At 33.7% G+C, this 19,622-nt stretch overlaps 1 protein-coding gene across 1 annotated transcript; it reads right to left on the minus strand.

The window, feature by feature from the left end:
* Positions 1 to 3,348: 3,348 nt before the first annotated feature.
* On the minus strand, positions 3,349 to 6,506 carry LOC138316358 (sex peptide receptor-like). Its single transcript, XM_069258052.1, has one exon. It carries the CDS (start codon positions 5,164 to 5,166, stop codon positions 3,973 to 3,975), a length of 1,194 nt encoding a protein of 397 aa, XP_069114153.1. The 5' UTR covers positions 5,167 to 6,506; the 3' UTR covers positions 3,349 to 3,972.
* Positions 6,507 to 19,622: the final 13,116 nt, after the last annotated feature.

Below are 19,622 nucleotides of genomic sequence, written 5' to 3' on the forward strand. Positions count from 1 at the left end.
ATCTCATCCTTCTGTTTTCATAACACTACATTATTTTACTCTTTAACTTTTGCCTAAATATTTGTCAACATTTGTATATTCATTTACAGTGTACGCATCAATTATTTAAAGTATAAAATTAGTTTTAAAATTGTACTTAATGGAACGCATCAAAGTAATGTGCAAGTTAAATTATACTATAACTCATTCATATGTGGATTTGGAGGATAGGGATACGTTATCCCAAGGGTAAAATATCCATATCATTCATAACTATATATGAAAGAGAATTTTTCTCTCATACTTCGATGTTTTGTTAATTTCACAATTAATGATAGCCCGCCAATTCGAGAAATAATAAAAAATCGAAGAAAACCGCAACTGCAAATCAATTCTTCATAAATGTACATGTATTTTTAACGCAAATATAGCAAAACCAACAGAGTTTCTGAAAATAACATTACAAATAATGGAGCAAATAGGAATTGATGACGAAGTGACGTCACGAACTTATAAATGCATATGTAACCATGTGATACACCATCAGGCGACCCAAGTTTATTGTATGGAGCCAGTATTACATCGTACTTAGGAGAGAAACTGGACATTCGAGCTAGTGATGACGATATAAATATCAGATATGATACAAATGATCTCCGACATGACCTGTCATCCGATTGAATTACTGTTGTGTTCCATAGGGGTACAGTTTGTGTATTGATTTCATTTATTGGTCAAGTGTGTTGTCCTGCCCACACAAGTTCACCACAAACATACGGGCCGACAGCCGACATCTGGTGAAGATTATCTCCTTACGTCATACAGCACCACAATTACCTGTCAATATTTCCGGAATTATTCCATTTCCTATTTTAGTGGGACCAATGTGTTTCGGATGGAATCTAACATCTGACTCTGCTTAGTTTACTTGTACACTGTACCTACCATGGTTGAAGGTTTCCATTCTGCAATTAGTCATTTTGTTATACTATAGATTGCGCAATCAAGATTGTTTTCTTTTAAAACTGGTTGCAATGAATCATGCGTGATAGTCTTGACTAGACAATGAAGCTATTTTGGAGGCATTCGTCCCAACCTTAAATTGTTTAATTGTTGGTTTTATTTTTGTGTGCAGCACTACGGGTTTAAACGATTTTGACCTTAACAACTAAAACTAGTTTACGGAGCCTGGTCCTTCATTACGGTCTTATCAGAGAAATGCTATCATACATGTATGTATATTTGTATAGTTTAAATATCAAAGAAACACTATTTAACAAAGCATGACACTTATGTCTCGTATGTCCCACTTTTGGCCTTCTACTTCACAAGTATCCTACCTATTTTTGTCATGCCAATGGTTTAGTACTTTGAAGTAGGTATTGATTATTACAGAATTGTCCTTTTACTCTCTGAGATACAATGTATGATGTTCCATATTCGCAAAATACCTCAAATCATGCTGAAAATAAAGACAAATGAAAACAATAATTGGACAGAACAGCCAAACAATGAGAGAGAAAACAGCCAAACAATGAGAGAGAAAACAGCTTAACAATGAGAGAGAAAACAGCCAAACAATGAGAGAGAAAACAGCCAAACAATGAGAGAGAAAACAGACAAACAATGAGAGAGAAAACAGCCAAACAATGAGAGAGAAAACAGCCAAACAATGAGAGAGAAAACAGCCAAACAATGAGAGAGAAAACAGCCAAACAATGAGAGAGAAAACAGCCAAACAATGAGAGAGAAAACAGCCAAACAATGAGAGAGAAAACAGCCAAACAATGAGAGAGAAAACAGACAAACAATGAGAGAGAAAACAGACAAACAATGAGAGAGAAAACAGACAAACAATGAGAGAGAAAACAGTGATGACGTACAAACAGAAAACCGCCACTGAACAATAGAATTTCGTAAAACTACCCTCCCCATACGTCATACAAATAATCTTCTTATTTCGAGCAAGATTCCCGATAAACATCAGTTTGGACAATTCTAATTTCACGTGATCGCCACTCTATTAGGCCAGGATCCCTAGAGAGCAGTTTTTGTGTTCAAGTGTTTATAACCTCGACACAAGCTGTCCAGTGAATGGACGAACTGACCGGAAACGAGAATAAAATGACTACAAGGGAAAATGATCTAACCAGTGCGATACATACTTTCATTTACTCTTGACATGTAATCTCTAACTTTAAAATTCATTGACAAATATACGTATTCCCATATTAAATCTAGATGAGTAAATCTACAGTAAAATGTACACACACTGATAACTGTTTCACGTCGAATACATCAGAATCTTAGTAGTTTTACAGTTATCAGATTTATAGTCTGATCATTGACAATATAGGCAATACCCATACAGATTGGAATAGATCGGAACAGTTAAGATATTTCCGAGCTATTTCAAACGTGTACACTTTAAAAATAAATATTTTAATTTATTTGTTTGATAACTTTGCGAATACGAATTTAATAAAAGTCGGTAAATATCGAAAGTTTAAAACAGAGAGGCGGAGGAAAATATGTAGAAAACTTTAAATATTTTTTTTTATGCCAAACACACAAGTCACAGACCATACAATTTTAAGTACTGGGCATGTTTGTAGTTATAACGTAGAAATAACTGATAAACACGTTATATTTATAGAACGTTTTCATAAAGATGCTCCACCGCCGACCCTAAATGATACTCATCAATTGAACAACAATTGGTGTTTAATCGTGTATACATATGTCAAATTAACACAAAAAATATATAAAATTATTTATTTTGCTTTTGGTGCATGCGCAGTCAGAACTTCATTCTATATAGAACATAGTGCCATGGAATTTTTTCGGGATGCAATTAAACATATCTAATATTTTTATCATGCAGTAAAACTAGAAGCTCAAACTTTCAATGGTGTAAAGTTTTGTAACTGAAAAAAATACCAAATCATCTGATCCTGTTTTTGATAGTGAAATGATACCATTCGTCAGCGGCGGAGCATCTTTAACATACAACAAACGAGGAGTTAAGATTCCGATGATAAACCGGTGAAAAGTTACTCAAAATTAGTCCCTGATTGACTTGTGATGGTATTGAATTGTGGAGTCCTTGGTCGTTTTTATTTTGGATTGTTTAAGGGGGAACACCTAAATCAGGTAAGGCTCGCTACTTTTGAGTTGCTTGCCTAATTTTCTGTGTCATTTTAGACTTATTTCTGCTTGTTTCTTAATGGATTTTTAATATGTTTTTATTTTCTGAATCACGATCATTTTGCATAGCATGTGTAGATAGGTACCACACGGCCTTAAGATACAAAAGACGTTGACCATCTCAGTGTACTAAAACAATGATATAAACGCTATTATCCTATTTCAATTCAATATATTTAATCGTAATTTACATAAATGGCATGTTTAATACTTTAGAAAACATTTAGTTCTGTTTTAATGTTAAAAATCAATTTTCCTCACAAGCCTCCTAATGTATGTTGTATAACCACGTAAACGATCTACCTTTGATGTCCGACCCTGAAACATCCGTAAAGGAACTAGCACATTGCACGGAATATTTCCATTGTTGCTGAAACACCCACACCATCCAATTTACACGTCTTCGAAGAATAATACACGAACGAACGATACCACGGTAAATCCATCAGAGTTAGCTGGTATAATAATCTGGCTATTATCGGCTCCACGTACGGTTTTATAGAAGTGCATTGATGTATATAATTGGTATATTCAATACTGCTGAAGAATGGCACTCTTACACAGAAAGAACATACACATGAACTGTACGCGAGACCATGCACCAAGCACATCATACGTCTATATATATCCACTAATTAATAATGTAGAGCCTTCAGCTTGTCATCCCTCGATGATGATCCTTCAAATTTGACCACTACACACGAATATCATCCATATACACATATTGAATGATGTTTCAGTAATTTCTTACGTCATCAGCGGATGACGTAAATTGGTCTCCCGACGTCATCTTTCGGTGTAACAATGGCCGTTACCATTAACAACCAGAGACTGGCGCGTGCTTCTGTCAGAGTAGTTATGTGGAGATCGGATACTCATTGAAATAACCTCTTCCATTGTTTTCTTCAGGGAATACCCAAAAAATAAATTCTGAAGAGTCTTCCTAAATCGGGCACTCAAACCAACGTAAATCCAAAAGTTACAATGATAACTTAATAACAGGAAAAAGTTCTGAAATATTGCAAATGGATAATCCACATCGCGGGTCAGGATTAGTTTATTCGCTGTATCTTCGTAAAATTTTATTCCAAAAACAATACCTGTTGGAATTTCAACAATCATGAATATGACCATGATTATCACTACCATGAGAGTGGTTCGTTGTCTACGCTGAAAATCTCGTTTTTGTCCGTCCACAATCCGGGACATGTGACGTTGTAAGATCCTTTCGTGACGTAATTTGTACGCGAGTACAGCTGTACTGATCATCATCAGCACACACGGCAGTAGCTGGACAAAGACACCCCGGAATATGTAATAAACTACACTAAATGGCTTCATGTCATCGAGATACCAGGGAGATAAATAGGATGTACAATAAACTGATGTCGAATTATCGTCAGCAATGAAATAAAACGGGATATAAATCTTCATAAAGAAAAGTGGAGCGAAAAATAATGTTGGGATTAAATATGCCATTACAGCTATGAAAGTCGACTTACGAATCGTCCATAATCTTGGTCCTTTGAATGGTTTGACAACTATTATACAGCGTTGTAATCCAAGAGTTAGTGTGAGCCAGACTGATGTTGTGTGAAAAATTACTGCAAAATAGAGCGCAAAATCGTGAAATACACAGTCGGGATATAACAAAGGTTGTTCAGGTCTATCTCTTATTCCATAAAAGAAAAAGTGTGTAATACTCCAGAGTACTGCCGACAGAGTATCTGACACCGCAAGTCCAACCAAAAACACCGTCGTCACCGATCTCATCTGTCTTTTCATAAATACACACACGACGATGAAGTTAGATATCAAAATGAGAATCGCTATTATAGGACACAGAATCCCGTAAATTGGGAAAGTCAAATTCGACGGATACTGAAGCAGAAGAAATTTATGTTGATTTCCAAAGAAACATGTACTGTTTTCCGTCTCGATATCATTTACAGAACACTCCATTTTGTCAGCGAAGGTCATGGATCGAGATCAAACAGGATCGTTCATGTATGATCAACGCAAAAGTATTTTTCTGAATATTCTTTAGCAAAATCCGCAAGAAACGAAACGTACCTTTACTCCTTATTTGACCAACTTGAGAGGTAGCTCTAATCCTTGATTGCTTCGTGTTAGAAAACTTTCCAAAGGTTTAAAATGCACACATCCGTTATTTGTTATCATTTGTAATTCCACATTTGGTATCCACGTTCAGGTATCTATCTCAGGAATTCGTTCTTACTTCCGAATTATTCCGAAAATGAGAGAATTATTTCAAACATATGAGAGTTAGTAACCCGTAAACTTAGTAAATCTTGGTGTGTCAAATTATTGTTTGTTCTCCCTACACTGAACATTCCTATTTACATCCGGATTATTCCGTAAACGAATGTATGAGTACTTTTTCAGATACTGTGCTAAGTTTATTTGTATTTAGGCGTTAAGGTGGCCGCTCTGTTTGGCGCAGCGAGAGGCCGAGTGATGTGCCGCGAGGCGGTTGTTCATACCAAGCGTGGCCCGCTAGTAAGTGCTGCCCTCTATGATATGTTAATCCGACAAAGTACGCCTTAAATCCCTTGGATGGTTCAGTCAACACCTGGTCTTTAATTTTGAATCACAGGCAAAACTCATTAAATTTCTAATTTGAAATCTAACGGATTTGAGTGTCTATTAAAAATTAGATTAAATTTGTCACGCGATTTCCCGTAAAGTGATTTGTGTCGTTTCTTGTCACTTAAACTTCCACATGATACATATTATTGCATCCTACTCGCAGATCGATTAGTCTTCAACGTTAACCCTGTTACCGGGATCCGGTTCATTTAAATAACGACATCAGTATACACAGATTCTTCACCGGTGAAATTAGTTTTCAATCACTAAAATTCCAAAAATGTGTTTACTGCTCATGCCATACGTAATACACATTGTTATGTTTTTAAACTCGTGTCTTTTAAACAATTCAAATTCGAGTCTATTGTCACAATAATGTATCCATTGCATACTTGGTCAATCATAGTTAATTGAGATTTCAAACATTTCTGTATCTTCCAGCATGTGAATGATTAATTCAACATATGAAACACCTTTCGTTAGTATGCGCGGGGAATGACTAGAGATTGAAGTTCTGTAAGTTAAATGGCCAAATTGTTCCACTCGCCGCATTGCCTGTTCATAAAATAGCTTATGATTCCAGTTGCACACAATTGTTTATCTACTTAAAAGCATGTTTTCCAGTTATCTTACTCTCGTTACTTTCTGTAAGATAAACACAACTAGCCCAGAACCTTAATGTCCCGTCAGATCTCTATCTACTCCCTCGTCTCTATACTAACGCTCCGCCTAAGGCAAATATTCCAACATTGATGTATCGAACAGTTTCATTGGTTGTTTCACTCAACGCCACACATTTAATAGAAAATTTTGCATATTGCTTTGCGAGAAAGTTTTTTTTCTGTAGAATAACGTAAAAATCAGGACACCGCCATTACAATGCCATTGGATCGGCTTCTGGTGCAAGTCAAATGTCGTTGTTTGTTACGATATTAGGCATCCGCGTCTTTAATGTACACCAGTATACAGAGATTTACTTCATCAATTCCTACGTAATGCCTGTTTATTTGTGGCGCTGTGAGAAGCTCGGAGGGGAGTGCCGTGGATTGATCGCCAGTATCTGTACAAAGCCGAGCTTTATTATCAACTCATTATCGTCATACAGGTTTCACAAGTTGGTGGCGATGGCGAGGATCTGTTCGGAACAAAACTAGGCGTAAGGATGGAACATCTCCAAGTTATGTTTTTGTGTACATATAATGATTAATCTTCATTATTTGATAACAAAACATATGCCGTTTAATGATAATTGTGTAGATCTGTTGATGAGAACATCATCTATGCACTATCGTGAGACGACTGGAATCAGGTAAAAGAACCAAAATTTACGCAAGGTAAAGCGTTGTCTGCTTTATCTATAACGTGTGCAATCTAAGTCAAATGAGAATTTCAAATTATTACAATAATCTAAGATAACTGTCTGCTTTGTAAAGACAAAGATAAAATTAAATATCAGTAGAACAAAACCTATTGGATCTTTCACTTGTTCTTCAAATAATCAATCGAACAAAACCAAAAGAAGAAACAAACTCACGATTAACACCTTTTTACATAAATATCTTATCACAGATTGTCACCAATTGAAAAGATATATTGTTTCAAGTACAAAGAGGTTCCCCAGCAAGTGACTGCTGTTTATAATGGTTATCAAACTCGAATTAGTTTACTTTCAAATTTTGAAAATACACCAGCTTTAGCGAGTGTTTACAAAATTAACAAACGAAAGTTAAACATGATAAATAACAGTTATGTGTTGGGGAACTTTTTTGTACTATGATTATCAATCGTCACATTCAGAGAAGCTAACAACCTAGTGATACTTTTGTATCATAAATTGTTGTGATAAATTTACAGACAAAACGCTTACCTTTCTGAAATAACAACGATAAGAATTAATATTTGTATCGTTATTTAGTCAAATTATTTTATATTCACATTTCCTTTTCCCAATGTTATTTACATTGTACGTCCTTTCGTCTAACTTTAACACTTATCTCTCTTCTACACTTTAGTCTCTCCCCTTTACAGGGGTCAGGACAACTTCTAAATAGCTACACGTATTAAAATGGCATTTTTATCACCAACTAGGATGGTGAATATTCCGATAATCAGGTATTCACAGGATATAGGAGCGATGACATCAAATAGCCTTTTACCACCTTTATTGATACTTGCTTCTTCACGAAACATATTTGTACATGACATTAAAAAAACAAATAGAACAATGCGTGTTACATATATATATATGTCAGGTAAAAGGATTTCAGGTGAAATGAACATCAAAAGGATATATAGTTGAATGAAAAAAGAGCAGAGCTTTGCAGTATCAGCCTGATACATCCTACCTGTCCCCTACCCCTCCCCATCATCTCTTGTCCGTGCATTCATATTCAAAATATTTCTATACAAATACTCAGAAAAAATCGGTGATAAAACTTTTAACATAATTTCTGCTCCAGTTAACAGTAACCATTATATTGTTTTACAATCGCATTGAAGCATGGCGACTCTCACCCCATGGTATATAGATAATAATCACATAAATTAGTTACCATGTCGGATATTGACGCCAGGCCGCTTTGTATTAGGTAACTTTTCTTACATAGCGTACTAATTACATTTGCCAGTAAATAAAAAATGGCACTACAATCAGGCGTTCTCTTTGTGTAGTATACAGCTGTCTGCTGGATACTTGTAAGACAATTACTGTAGGCTAGCCTTTGTGATGGCAGGCTATTATTTAATTTTAAGCTTTGTTTAACATCATTTTAAAGATTGTTGCCCCAGATTTAGCAGTGTATAAGCCTTAGACACAGCTCCGCAATGTTCAATGGCCGTCAAACTGAACGCAAATTAGGGTCGGCTATTGTATTAGTACAGGTAGTTTGACCAATATTTTCCCCCAATTTTCAGCCGCATTCAAATCAACAATGTTTTCATTTACGATTACCCAGCGAGCCAAAGTATCCAATATTTAGCCTTAGTTTCTCTAAACCCGTGTGTTCCTCAACACATACCAATATCATACGTAAAAACAGGAAATATAAGTCTATGGAGCGTAAATATAAAAGGCAATATCTAAGTTCCGAAGGTGATATGTTTGAATAGGAAACATAACCAAGGGTCTTTTTATAAGAAATTTGGACATAAAAAGTCTGTTTCACCATTAATTATAACCAATTGTATAACCATTTTAATAATTTGTCCTCTGTCAATCAAACTACTAACCAAGTTCCCCAAGATGACCTAACTTAAGTTGAGAATGATTTCATATTCGAGGAGTTAGATGTCCGTATTTCATCCCGGAAATTGCTGATGCTATACATAAATTGAAATGTGGTAAGTCACATAGACCTGATGGTATTTTAAATGAGTGTTTTAAATATTGTGAGAATTTACTTATTCCAACTCTCTGAATATTATTCAATAACATCCTTAATAGTGGTTGTTTTCCTTCTAATTGGTCATCCGCTATGATAATACCAGTATATAAAAATAGGACAATGAAGTTGAAATAGTAAACGATTTTTGCTATCTTGGTGTAAAGCTGAAGTATAATAATAAATTTAGTCAAATTCAGAAACATTTATCTGACCAAGGACATATGCCATGTTTGCACTTTTTTGCACCTTGTTACGTTTCTTTGACACGTATGTTTCTAGCATTTTGCATTTGAGCATTATGCTTGCAAGGTGTACTGGGGATCATAGAAAGGGCGTGATATAAAAAAAGTCAATTATCATTTTGTAAGAAGATCCTAAAAGTTAAGAAATCAACTTATAACGCCATGGTATATTTTGAGTTAGGTCGGTATCAATTAGAATGTTTAAGAAAGTACAGAATGATAAAGTATTCGCTTAAATTAATGTTCTCAAGTAACTGAATTCCGCTCTTTTATATTTAAGTAATAGCAACACTGGCAATTGTTTGAATTGGATAAACCATGTTAAACATTGTCTTTTTTTATCACTATCAGTATAATGATAAGCATATATTATGTTTTATAAAGCAACGAGTCCTTGATCAGAGTCAGCAACATTTGAGAGGCTTATTGGATTCCTCATCAAAATGTTTATCCTATAAACATATTGTGAATCATTTTACTATACAATACTATTTGACTAAATACATTCTTTCGAAATACCGAATTGTTTTATCTAAATTTCGTCTATCTGCTCATAATTTGGCCATCGAAACAAGCAGAGATACTAATATTGCGAGAGAAGAAAGATTTTTCCCTGGTTGCAAATTAGATGTGGAAGATGAATATCACTTTATTTTAATCTGTATTAATTATCATGAAGAAAGTAATGTGCAAAAACTTTTTCTCGGCGTAAACCATCTATTATATTGCGATAATATTAGTGATCTACGTAAATTAGCAAAATTTATCTTTGGGGCCATTAAAATACGATACTGCCTCTTATAATTTCAGTATAGTTGTTTTAGTGTTGAATACTTAACCTGTAAGTTGTGTAGCCTTTGTAAAGTAAACTAATATTATTTGAGAACATCTTTTCAATTATACGAAGTGTCTACATGTAATATATCCACACAACTCAGATGTCCAAATACAAATTTATTTCAATGTACATAACAATTGTAACTTGTCTTTGATATTTTACTAATATCTATGTGATTGTATTTTGTTATGTCATATTATTCCAATAAGTTATAAACTTGAGGAAATATAAAATTGAATTGAATAGTGTTCTAACTAACTGAAATCTACTGGCGATGGCAACTAATATAAAATCAAATGTAGTAGAATATATCTAAAATCTTCATAATCTACTTTCTATATTTTATTACCGCATTCTATTGGTAAATTGCGAGTGTTTGTCGATAACTTTGGTGTTTCCTCTAGAGAGATCGAATCCCTTGCTGTGATTGCAATAGACGGTATTAGAAAGAAAACATATTTGAGGAAAAGTGTTGTTTTATAAGATGAGCCTGTTAAATAGATACAGATACAGATATAATAACAATAATTACAGATATAACATACAAAAAATCTATAATATTGTTTAAATTTTCGTGATATTCCACATTCCTAATCATGTCCCCGTGAATTAGTAATATATCAGTGATTTATTTCCGCACACCAGAGTAAATCACCAAGGGAGGTAAAACCTTGTTCCCATGTTTAAATTGTACTGAATACATATCGTCCATTACTGGTAGGTTGTATACAATGTAAAAGAGGAAAGCATCGCTAATAGGTAATGGTATTCAAAACTATTAACCCTAAATAAATAACAGCGAACACCTCTCAGTAATTAATGAGCATATCTCCTTACGAAGGTAACTTGTTGATAGGACAATAAAAGCGTAGCAGCAACGTATCATCGCCAAAATGTGAAATACTGAAGCATAGATACGGAAGCCACGTCGGAGCCCTACGGAGTTAATTATCGATATAAATATACGTTAAGACTTTGTACTAAGGTTATATACATAACGGTAATATATCGGACTGATAAAACTCGCACTTGTCAGTCAGCATTCCGGATCGACAGTCCAATTTGTAAGAACAAGAAAATGGTTTTAGATGTAAGAGAAGGCCGGCTTACTGCAGGTTACTGGATACTTAGTTAACATAGAAGGCATGCCCATTAAACTAATCTAACTCATCTTAATGTGATACCGAAAAATAGTTTTTGTAAGCGAACCGGGGTAATGTCATACTCGTAATCACATACAGAACGCATGGAATGTCAATATACTGTATCGCCTTATAAAGTACTACATCTGCATTATATGTTTGTGGGTATCTTTATGTATTCTCAAGGAAAATTAGTATTCAACTCAATGTACCAAATCTATGCTTAATTATTGGGGCCCTAAATCTTGAACTTTCCCGAACAAAGGAAAAGAAAGGTACGTCATAGCGTTACAACTTCGATAAGTTTCAATGCATTATGATGGTAGATACAGCAAACACAAAAGAAAACAATTTTTGACCGACAGCTTTTTAACATGGGGTTCCTTACTGAAGCTCTGGATGTCCTTTGCCATTCACTAAGGGATTTGGAGTCCAACGGGCTGTTAGCTTGAGCATACATAAACAATCTATTACGTAATGACTGCGTTTTTTCATCTACATATTCCGAACGTTTACACATCTTGTGGACGTTCAAATCTAGCTTCATCTCCAAAAGAAGCTTTACTGCATGTGATATCCCTATATAGCATTTACCCTGAACATGGTGAAGAAGACACATGAACACAAACGAACTTGCCTCGTATTCCCTAGACCTTTTACCTGTTGAAGTATCAACTTATTGCACGATTTTCAACTTCAGATGATGAGCATGTCTTTGCATCACAAATCAAGTTTGACGCTCAATATGTTATTAAAAATGACTCGATACGCCTGTTAGTTTGTCTTCAGATATTAAACATGTATAGAATCAAAACATGAAAAATGTGAGCCTCTCTAGATCTCGCAATCAGAAATGAGCTAGGTTCGGCACCATAAAACTATTCCCAGACATATTTTTACTCAAGTATATGATTTTACATAGACTTGAGTAAAACATCTGTCTGAGAAATAATTCACGCCAGCGTATGTAGATGATTGGATGGTGTTTAAATGTCGGCCCATTGTCCAGGGTGGGGATGCGGTTCACATCTCTGAAGAATGGACTCTCTTATTCGCTCACTCTGTTGGTATCAATACACAGCATGTCAGTATCTAATTCTCTCCTTTGGGTAACTGTGGCCTAAAACATAAAAAACATCGTCTGAAGGTGCCATTTTAATTTGTTATAGAAAAAATACAGAAAAACTATTTTCAGTGATGGTCTGCTGCCGTTGTACATGTGATTTGTTTGTTTTCCCGTGTTTGAAGTGTGATTAGAGTTTGGTTTGGATATGCCAAAACCATCACCACCGTTACTTTAACACGAAGTAGTTCACGCTCCTTGTTCCTTCCGATAGCCACTATCCTAAACGTGAATCTGTTATAACGTGTGGGGTGTTCGGGTTATCAAACACCTCGCTGTGTTTGTTATTCCAGGCGATACAATGTTTACCCGAGGTTTAACCTCTCGTTTGATATCGCTGTCCCAAACAGGCCCACACAAACCTACACGATATAAACCAATAAAACACACTCCTTCTGTTAACATGTGTAATTTAATAGATATTAATGTAATGATGAAAACTGACAATGGCAGTTCGCTTCAATAAAATCAACACTTTGTTTGATAGTATAAGACTTGATTTCTTCACACCCTGTATTCATTGATATTGATTCTCAATATACCTTATTTCTATCTCGTGCAACTTTGTATTTGTTATGTTATCATATTTGATGATTTCCGAAGTATTTTAATCATATACTAGGATTCCTGCTTTGTGGTCCAGTGAGGTGTCACTATGTTGTGACCAGTCTACCTTCTACGATCTCATTCCCTCCCGACACCACTTGGTACGTCTACCTTGTAAAAGTTCTCATTCCCTCACGACACCAGTCGGTAGGTCTACATTGTAGAACGTTCTCATTCCCTCCTGACACCAGTCGGTTGGTCTACCTTGTAGAACGTTCTCATTCCCTCCCGACACCAGTCGGCAGGTCTACCTTGTAGAACGTTCTCATTCCCTCCCGACACCAGTCGGTAGGTCTACCTTGTAGAACGTTCTCATTCCCTCCTGACACCAGTCGGTTGGTCTACCTTGTAGAACGTTCTCATTCCCTCCCGACACCAGTCGGTAGGTTTACCTTGTAAAACGTTTTCATTCCCTCCCGACACCAGTCGGTAGGTCTACCTTGTAGAACGTTCTCATTCCCTCCCGACACCAGACGGTAGGCCTACCTTGTAGAACGTTCTCATTCCCTCCCGACACCAGACGTTAGGTCTACCTTGTAGAACGTTCTCATTCCCTCCCGACACCAGTCGGTAGGTCTACCTTGTAGAACGTTCTCATTCCCTCACAACACCAGACGGTAGGCCTACCTTGAAGAACGTTCTCATTCCCTCCCGACACCAGTCGGCAGGTCTACCTTGTAGAACGTTCTCATTCCCTACCGACACCAGTCGGTAGTTCTACCTTGAAGAACGTTCTCATTCCCTCCCGACACCAGTCAGTAGGTCTACCTTGTAAAACATGCTCATTCCCTCCCGACACCACTCGGTAGGTCTACCTTGTAGAACGTTCTCATTCCCTCCCGACACCAGTTGGTAGGTCTACCTTGTAGAACGTTCTTAATCCCTCCCGACGACTATAATCATCTGTATGGCTTCTTAATTCATTACATGGTAAAACCTGTGTGTATCTCTGTATTATATTATAATAATTGTAGAAATAAGACGATAATATTTAGCGTATTACTTGGTACATTGGTTTTTGCATCGTCTGTTGGATTATGGCAGTTATTTTATTAAGTTGGATAGATACAGGGACAACAACTAGGGTTAAAGCCAAAGGCCCAATAATCAAATGATAATTATATTTTAGGGACTCCTCCAGATTATGTGTATTTCTCCTACATTCAAACCAGTCGTAAACCTCTATTGTATCGCCATCCATATACACTTAAATAATGAAGTTCACTGAACACTGTTTTACCGTCCTGTACATATAGAGCAGTGTAAAGTCATACAATGTCGTGAGTATTTTGATTACGGTGTTCAGAAAAGTTGGATTTTATTATGGAAATATGTGTAAAACATCACACGAGTAGTATATCATATTTTATAATGGCGGTTTACAGATAGCGGCATAAAACCCATACAGAAGCCTTCAATGGACACATGTCTCTTTTACTAATGCACTGCCTTTGATGTGAGGTAGCATGCCGACTTGGGTTCATTAACATAAGCTATGCTTAGTAATGCTGTAGACTTTTATCTACATTGCTACAGATCCATAAACATAAACAGGATTTACAAGCTTACTAAAGTGTAGTCTATTGCACATAACATATGCTGGTGTTCGCCTATTTTCATTTCGTCATAACTTCCAAAGTTGTGCAGGTGCCAACGTACTCGATAAAACGGTAAAACTATTTCGTTAAACGTTTTTCCAGAAATCCTTTTTTCTTTCTGAATAGTTGACAGTCTTCCAAGCGAGGTTAAGAATGCCGGGTATCGATAGATGTGGTGTTTAAATTCCCCTGAATAAAATTGTATTTTTTATAAAGAATAGTTCCATTTCATGGGGGAGGGTCTTTTAGCAAATTGACTCCTTTGGTGTTACATTTAGCATTTCAACAAAGAATGGTGCACATACAGATATATGCTTTATAGAAACACCAGTGGCCCTGTTTATATATGAAGTCATGCTGTCATGACTCTCGCCTAGGTCTTAACGGTATAGTAACTGAGACAGGATGTAACGTATACAACCTAGGATCGTAGTTGTGTGAAAGGTATTGTCAGTAGATAAGCGATATTAATGTATTGTCAGTACATTAGCGATATTAATGTATTGTCAGTAGATAAGCGATATTAATGTATTGTCAGAAGATTAGTGATATTAATGTATTGTCAGTAGATAAGCGATATTAATGTATTGCAGTAAATTAGCGGTATTAATGTATTGTCAGTAGATAAGCGATATTAATGTATTGTCAGTAGATAAGCGATATTAATGTATTGTCAGTAAATTAGTGATATTAATGTATTGTCAGTAGATAAGCGATATTAATGTATTGTCATTAGATTAGTGATATTAATGTATTGTCAGTAAAGTAGCGATATTAATGTATTGTCAGTAGATAAGCGATATTAATGTATTTTCAGTAGATTAGTGATATTATTGTATTGTCAGTATATTAGCGATATCAATGTGTTGTCAGTAGACTAGCGATATTAATGTATTGTCAGTAGATTAGTGATATTAATGTATTGTCAATATATTAGTGATATTAATGTATTGTCAGTAGATTAGCGATATTAATGTATTGTCAGTATAATAACGATATTAATGTATTGTCAGTATATTAGCGATATTAATGTATTGTCAGTAGATTAGCGATATTAATGTATTGTCAGTAGATTAGCGATATTAATGTATTGTCAGTAGATTAGCGATATTAATGTATTGTCAGTAGAATAGCGATATAAATGTGTTCTCAGTAGATTAGTGATATTAATGTATTGTCAGTAGATTAGTGATATTAATGTATTGTCAGTAGATTAGTGATATTAATGTATTGTCAGTAGATTAGTGATATTAATGTATTGTCAGTATATTAGCGATATTAATGTATTGTCAGTATATTAGTGATATTAATGTATTGTCAGTATATTAGTGATATTAATGTATTGTCAGTATATTAGTGATATTAATGTATTGTCAGTATATTAGTGATATTAATGTATTGTCAGTATTTAGCGATATTAATGTATTGTCAGTAGATTAGTGTTATTAATGTATTGTCAGTAGATTAGTGATATTAATGTATTGTCAGTAAATTAGCGATATAAATATATTGTCAGTAGATTAGTGATATTAATGTATTGTCAGTTAGGAATATTAAGCGATATTAATGTATTGTCAGTATATTAGCGATATTAATGTATTGTCAGTAGATTAGCGATATTAATGTATTGTCAGTAGATTAGCGATATTAATGTATTGTCAGTAGATTAGCGATATTAATGTATTGTCAGTAGATTAGCGATATTAATGTATTGTCAGTAGATTAGCGATATTAATGTATTGTCAGTAGATTAGTGATATTAATGTATTGTCAGTAGATTAGTGATATTAATGTATTGTCAGTATATTAGTGATATTAATGTATTGTCAGTAGATTAGCGATATTAATGTATTGTCAGTAGATTAGTGATATTAATGTATTGTCAGTAGATTAGTGATATTAATGTATTGTCAGTAAATTAGCGATATTAATGTATTGTCAGTATATTAGTGATATTAATGTATTGTCAGTAGATTAGCGATATTAATGTATTGTCAGTATATTAGTGATATTAATGTATTGTCAGTATATTAGCGATATTAATGTATTGTCAGTAGATTAGCGATATTAATGTATTGTCAGTAGATTAGTGATATTAATGTATTGTCAGTAGATTAGTGATATTAATGTATTGTCAGTAGATTAGTGATATTAATGTATTGTCAGTAGATTAGCGATATAATGTTTGTCAGTAGATTAGCGATATTAATGTATTGTCAGTAGATTAGTGATATTAATGTATTGTCAGTAATTAGCGATATTAATGTATTGTCAGTATATAGATTAGCGATATTAATGTATTGTCAGTAGATTAGCGATATTAATGTATTGTCAGTAGATTAGCGATATTAATGTATTGTCAGTAGATTAGCGATATTAATGTATTGTCAGTAGATTAGTGATATTAATGTATTGTCAGTAGATTAGCGATATTAATGTATTGTCAGTAGATAAGTGATATTAATGTATTGTCAGTAATTAGTGATATTAATGTATTGTCAGTAGATTAGCGATATTAATGTATTGTCAGTAATTAGCGATATTAATGTATTGTCAGTAGATTAGCGATATTAATGTATTGTCAGTAGATTAGTGATATTAATGTATTGTCAGTAGATTAGCGATATCAATGTGTTGTCAGTAGATTAGCGATATTAATGTATTGTCAGTAGATTAGTGATATTAATGTATTGTCAGTATATTAGTGATATTAATGTATTGTCAGTAGATTAGCGATATTAATGTATTGTCAGTAGATAGCGATAGTATTGTCATGTATTGTCAGTAGATTAGCGATATTAATGTATTGTCAGTATATTAGCGATATTAATGTATTGTCAGTAGATTAGCGATATTAATGTATTGTCAGTAGATTAGCGATATCAATGTGTTGTCAGTAGATTAGTGATATTAATGTATTGTCAGTATATTAGTGATATTAATGTATTGTCAGTAGATAAGTGATATTAATGTATTGTCAGTAAATTAGCGATATTAATGTATTGTCAGTAGATTAGTGATATTAATGTATTGTCAGTATATTAGCGATATTAATGTATTGTCAGTATATTAGCGATATTAATGTATTGTCAGTATAGATTAGCGATATTAATGTATTGTCAGTAGATAGCGATATTAATGTATTGTCAGTAGATTAGCGATATTAATGTATTGTCAGTATATTAGCGATATTAATGTATTGTCAGTATATTAGCGATATTAATGTATTGTCAGTAGATTAGCGATATTATTGATATTAATGTATTGTCAGTAGATTAGCGATATTAATGTATTGTCAGTAGATTAGCGATTATAATGTATTGTCAGTAGATTAGTGATATAATGTATTGTCAGTAGATTAGTGATATTAATGTATTGTCAGTAGATTAGCGATATTAATGTATTGTCATTATATTGATATTAATGTATTGTCAGTAGATTAGCGATATTAATGTATTGTCAGTAGATTAGATATTAATGTATTGTCAGTAAATATGTATATTAGATGATATTAATGTATTGTCAGTAAATTAGTGATATCAATGTATTGTCAGTAGATTAGCGATATTAATGTATTGTCAGTAGATTAGCGATATTAATGTATTGTCAGTAGATTAGCGATATTAATGTATTGTCAGTATATTAGCGATATTAATGTATTGTCAGTAGATTAGCGATATTAATGTATTGTCAGTAGATTAGCGATATTAATGTATTGTCAGTAGATTAGCGATATTAATGTATTGTCAGTAGATTAGCGATATTAATGTATTGTCAGTATATTAGTGATATTAATGTATTGTCAGTAGATAAGTGATATTAATGTATTGTCAGTAAATTAGCGATATTAATGTATTGTCAGTAGATTAGCGATATTAATGTATTGTCAGTATATTAGTGATATTAATGTATTGTCAGTAGATTAGCGATATTAATGTATTGTTCAGTAGAATAGCGATATCAATGTGTTGTCAGTAGATTAGTGATATTAATGTATTGTCAGTAGATAAGTGATATCAATGTATTGTCAGTAGATTAGTGATATTAATGTATTGTCAGTAGATAAGTGATATCAATGTATTGTCAGTATATTAGTGATATTAATGTATTGTCAGTATATTAGCGATATTAATGTATTGTCAGATAGATTAGCGATATTAATGTATTGTCAGTAGATTAGCGATATTAATGTATTGTCAGTATATTAGCGATATTAATGTATTGTCAGTATTAATGTATTGTCAGTAGATTAGTGATATTAATGTATTGTCAGTAGATTAGCGATATTAATGTATTGTCAGTAAATAGAAGCGATATTAATGTATTGTCAGTAGATTAGCGATATTAATGTATTGTCAGTAGATTAGCGATATTAATGTATTGTCAGTAGATTAGCGATATTAATGTATTGTCAGTATATAGCGATATTAATGTATTGTCAGTAGATTAGTGATATTAATGTATTGTCAGTAGATTAGCGATATTAATGTATTGTCAGTATATTAGTGATATTTAATGTATTGTCAGTAGATTAGCGATATTAATGTATTGTCAGTAGATTAGCGATATTAATGTATTGTCAGTAGATTAGTGATATTAATGTATTGTCAGTAGATTAGCGATATTAATGTATTGTCAGTAGATAGCGATATTAATGTATTGTCAGTAAATTAGTGATATTAATGTATTGTCAGTAGATTAGCGATATTAATGTATTGTCAGTAGATTAGTGATATTAATGTATTGTCAGTAGATAGTGATATTAATGTATTGTCAGTAGATTAGTGATATTAATGTATTGTCAGTATATTAGCGATATTAATGTATTGTCAGTAGATTAGTGATATTAATGTATTGTCAGTAGATTAGTGATATTAATGTATTGTCAGTAGAT

The sequence above is a fragment of the Argopecten irradians genome, chromosome 2 (genome assembly GCF_041381155.1).
Source record: "Argopecten irradians isolate NY chromosome 2, Ai_NY, whole genome shotgun sequence".
In the NCBI taxonomy this organism is placed as follows: Eukaryota; Metazoa; Mollusca; class Bivalvia; order Pectinida; family Pectinidae; genus Argopecten; species Argopecten irradians.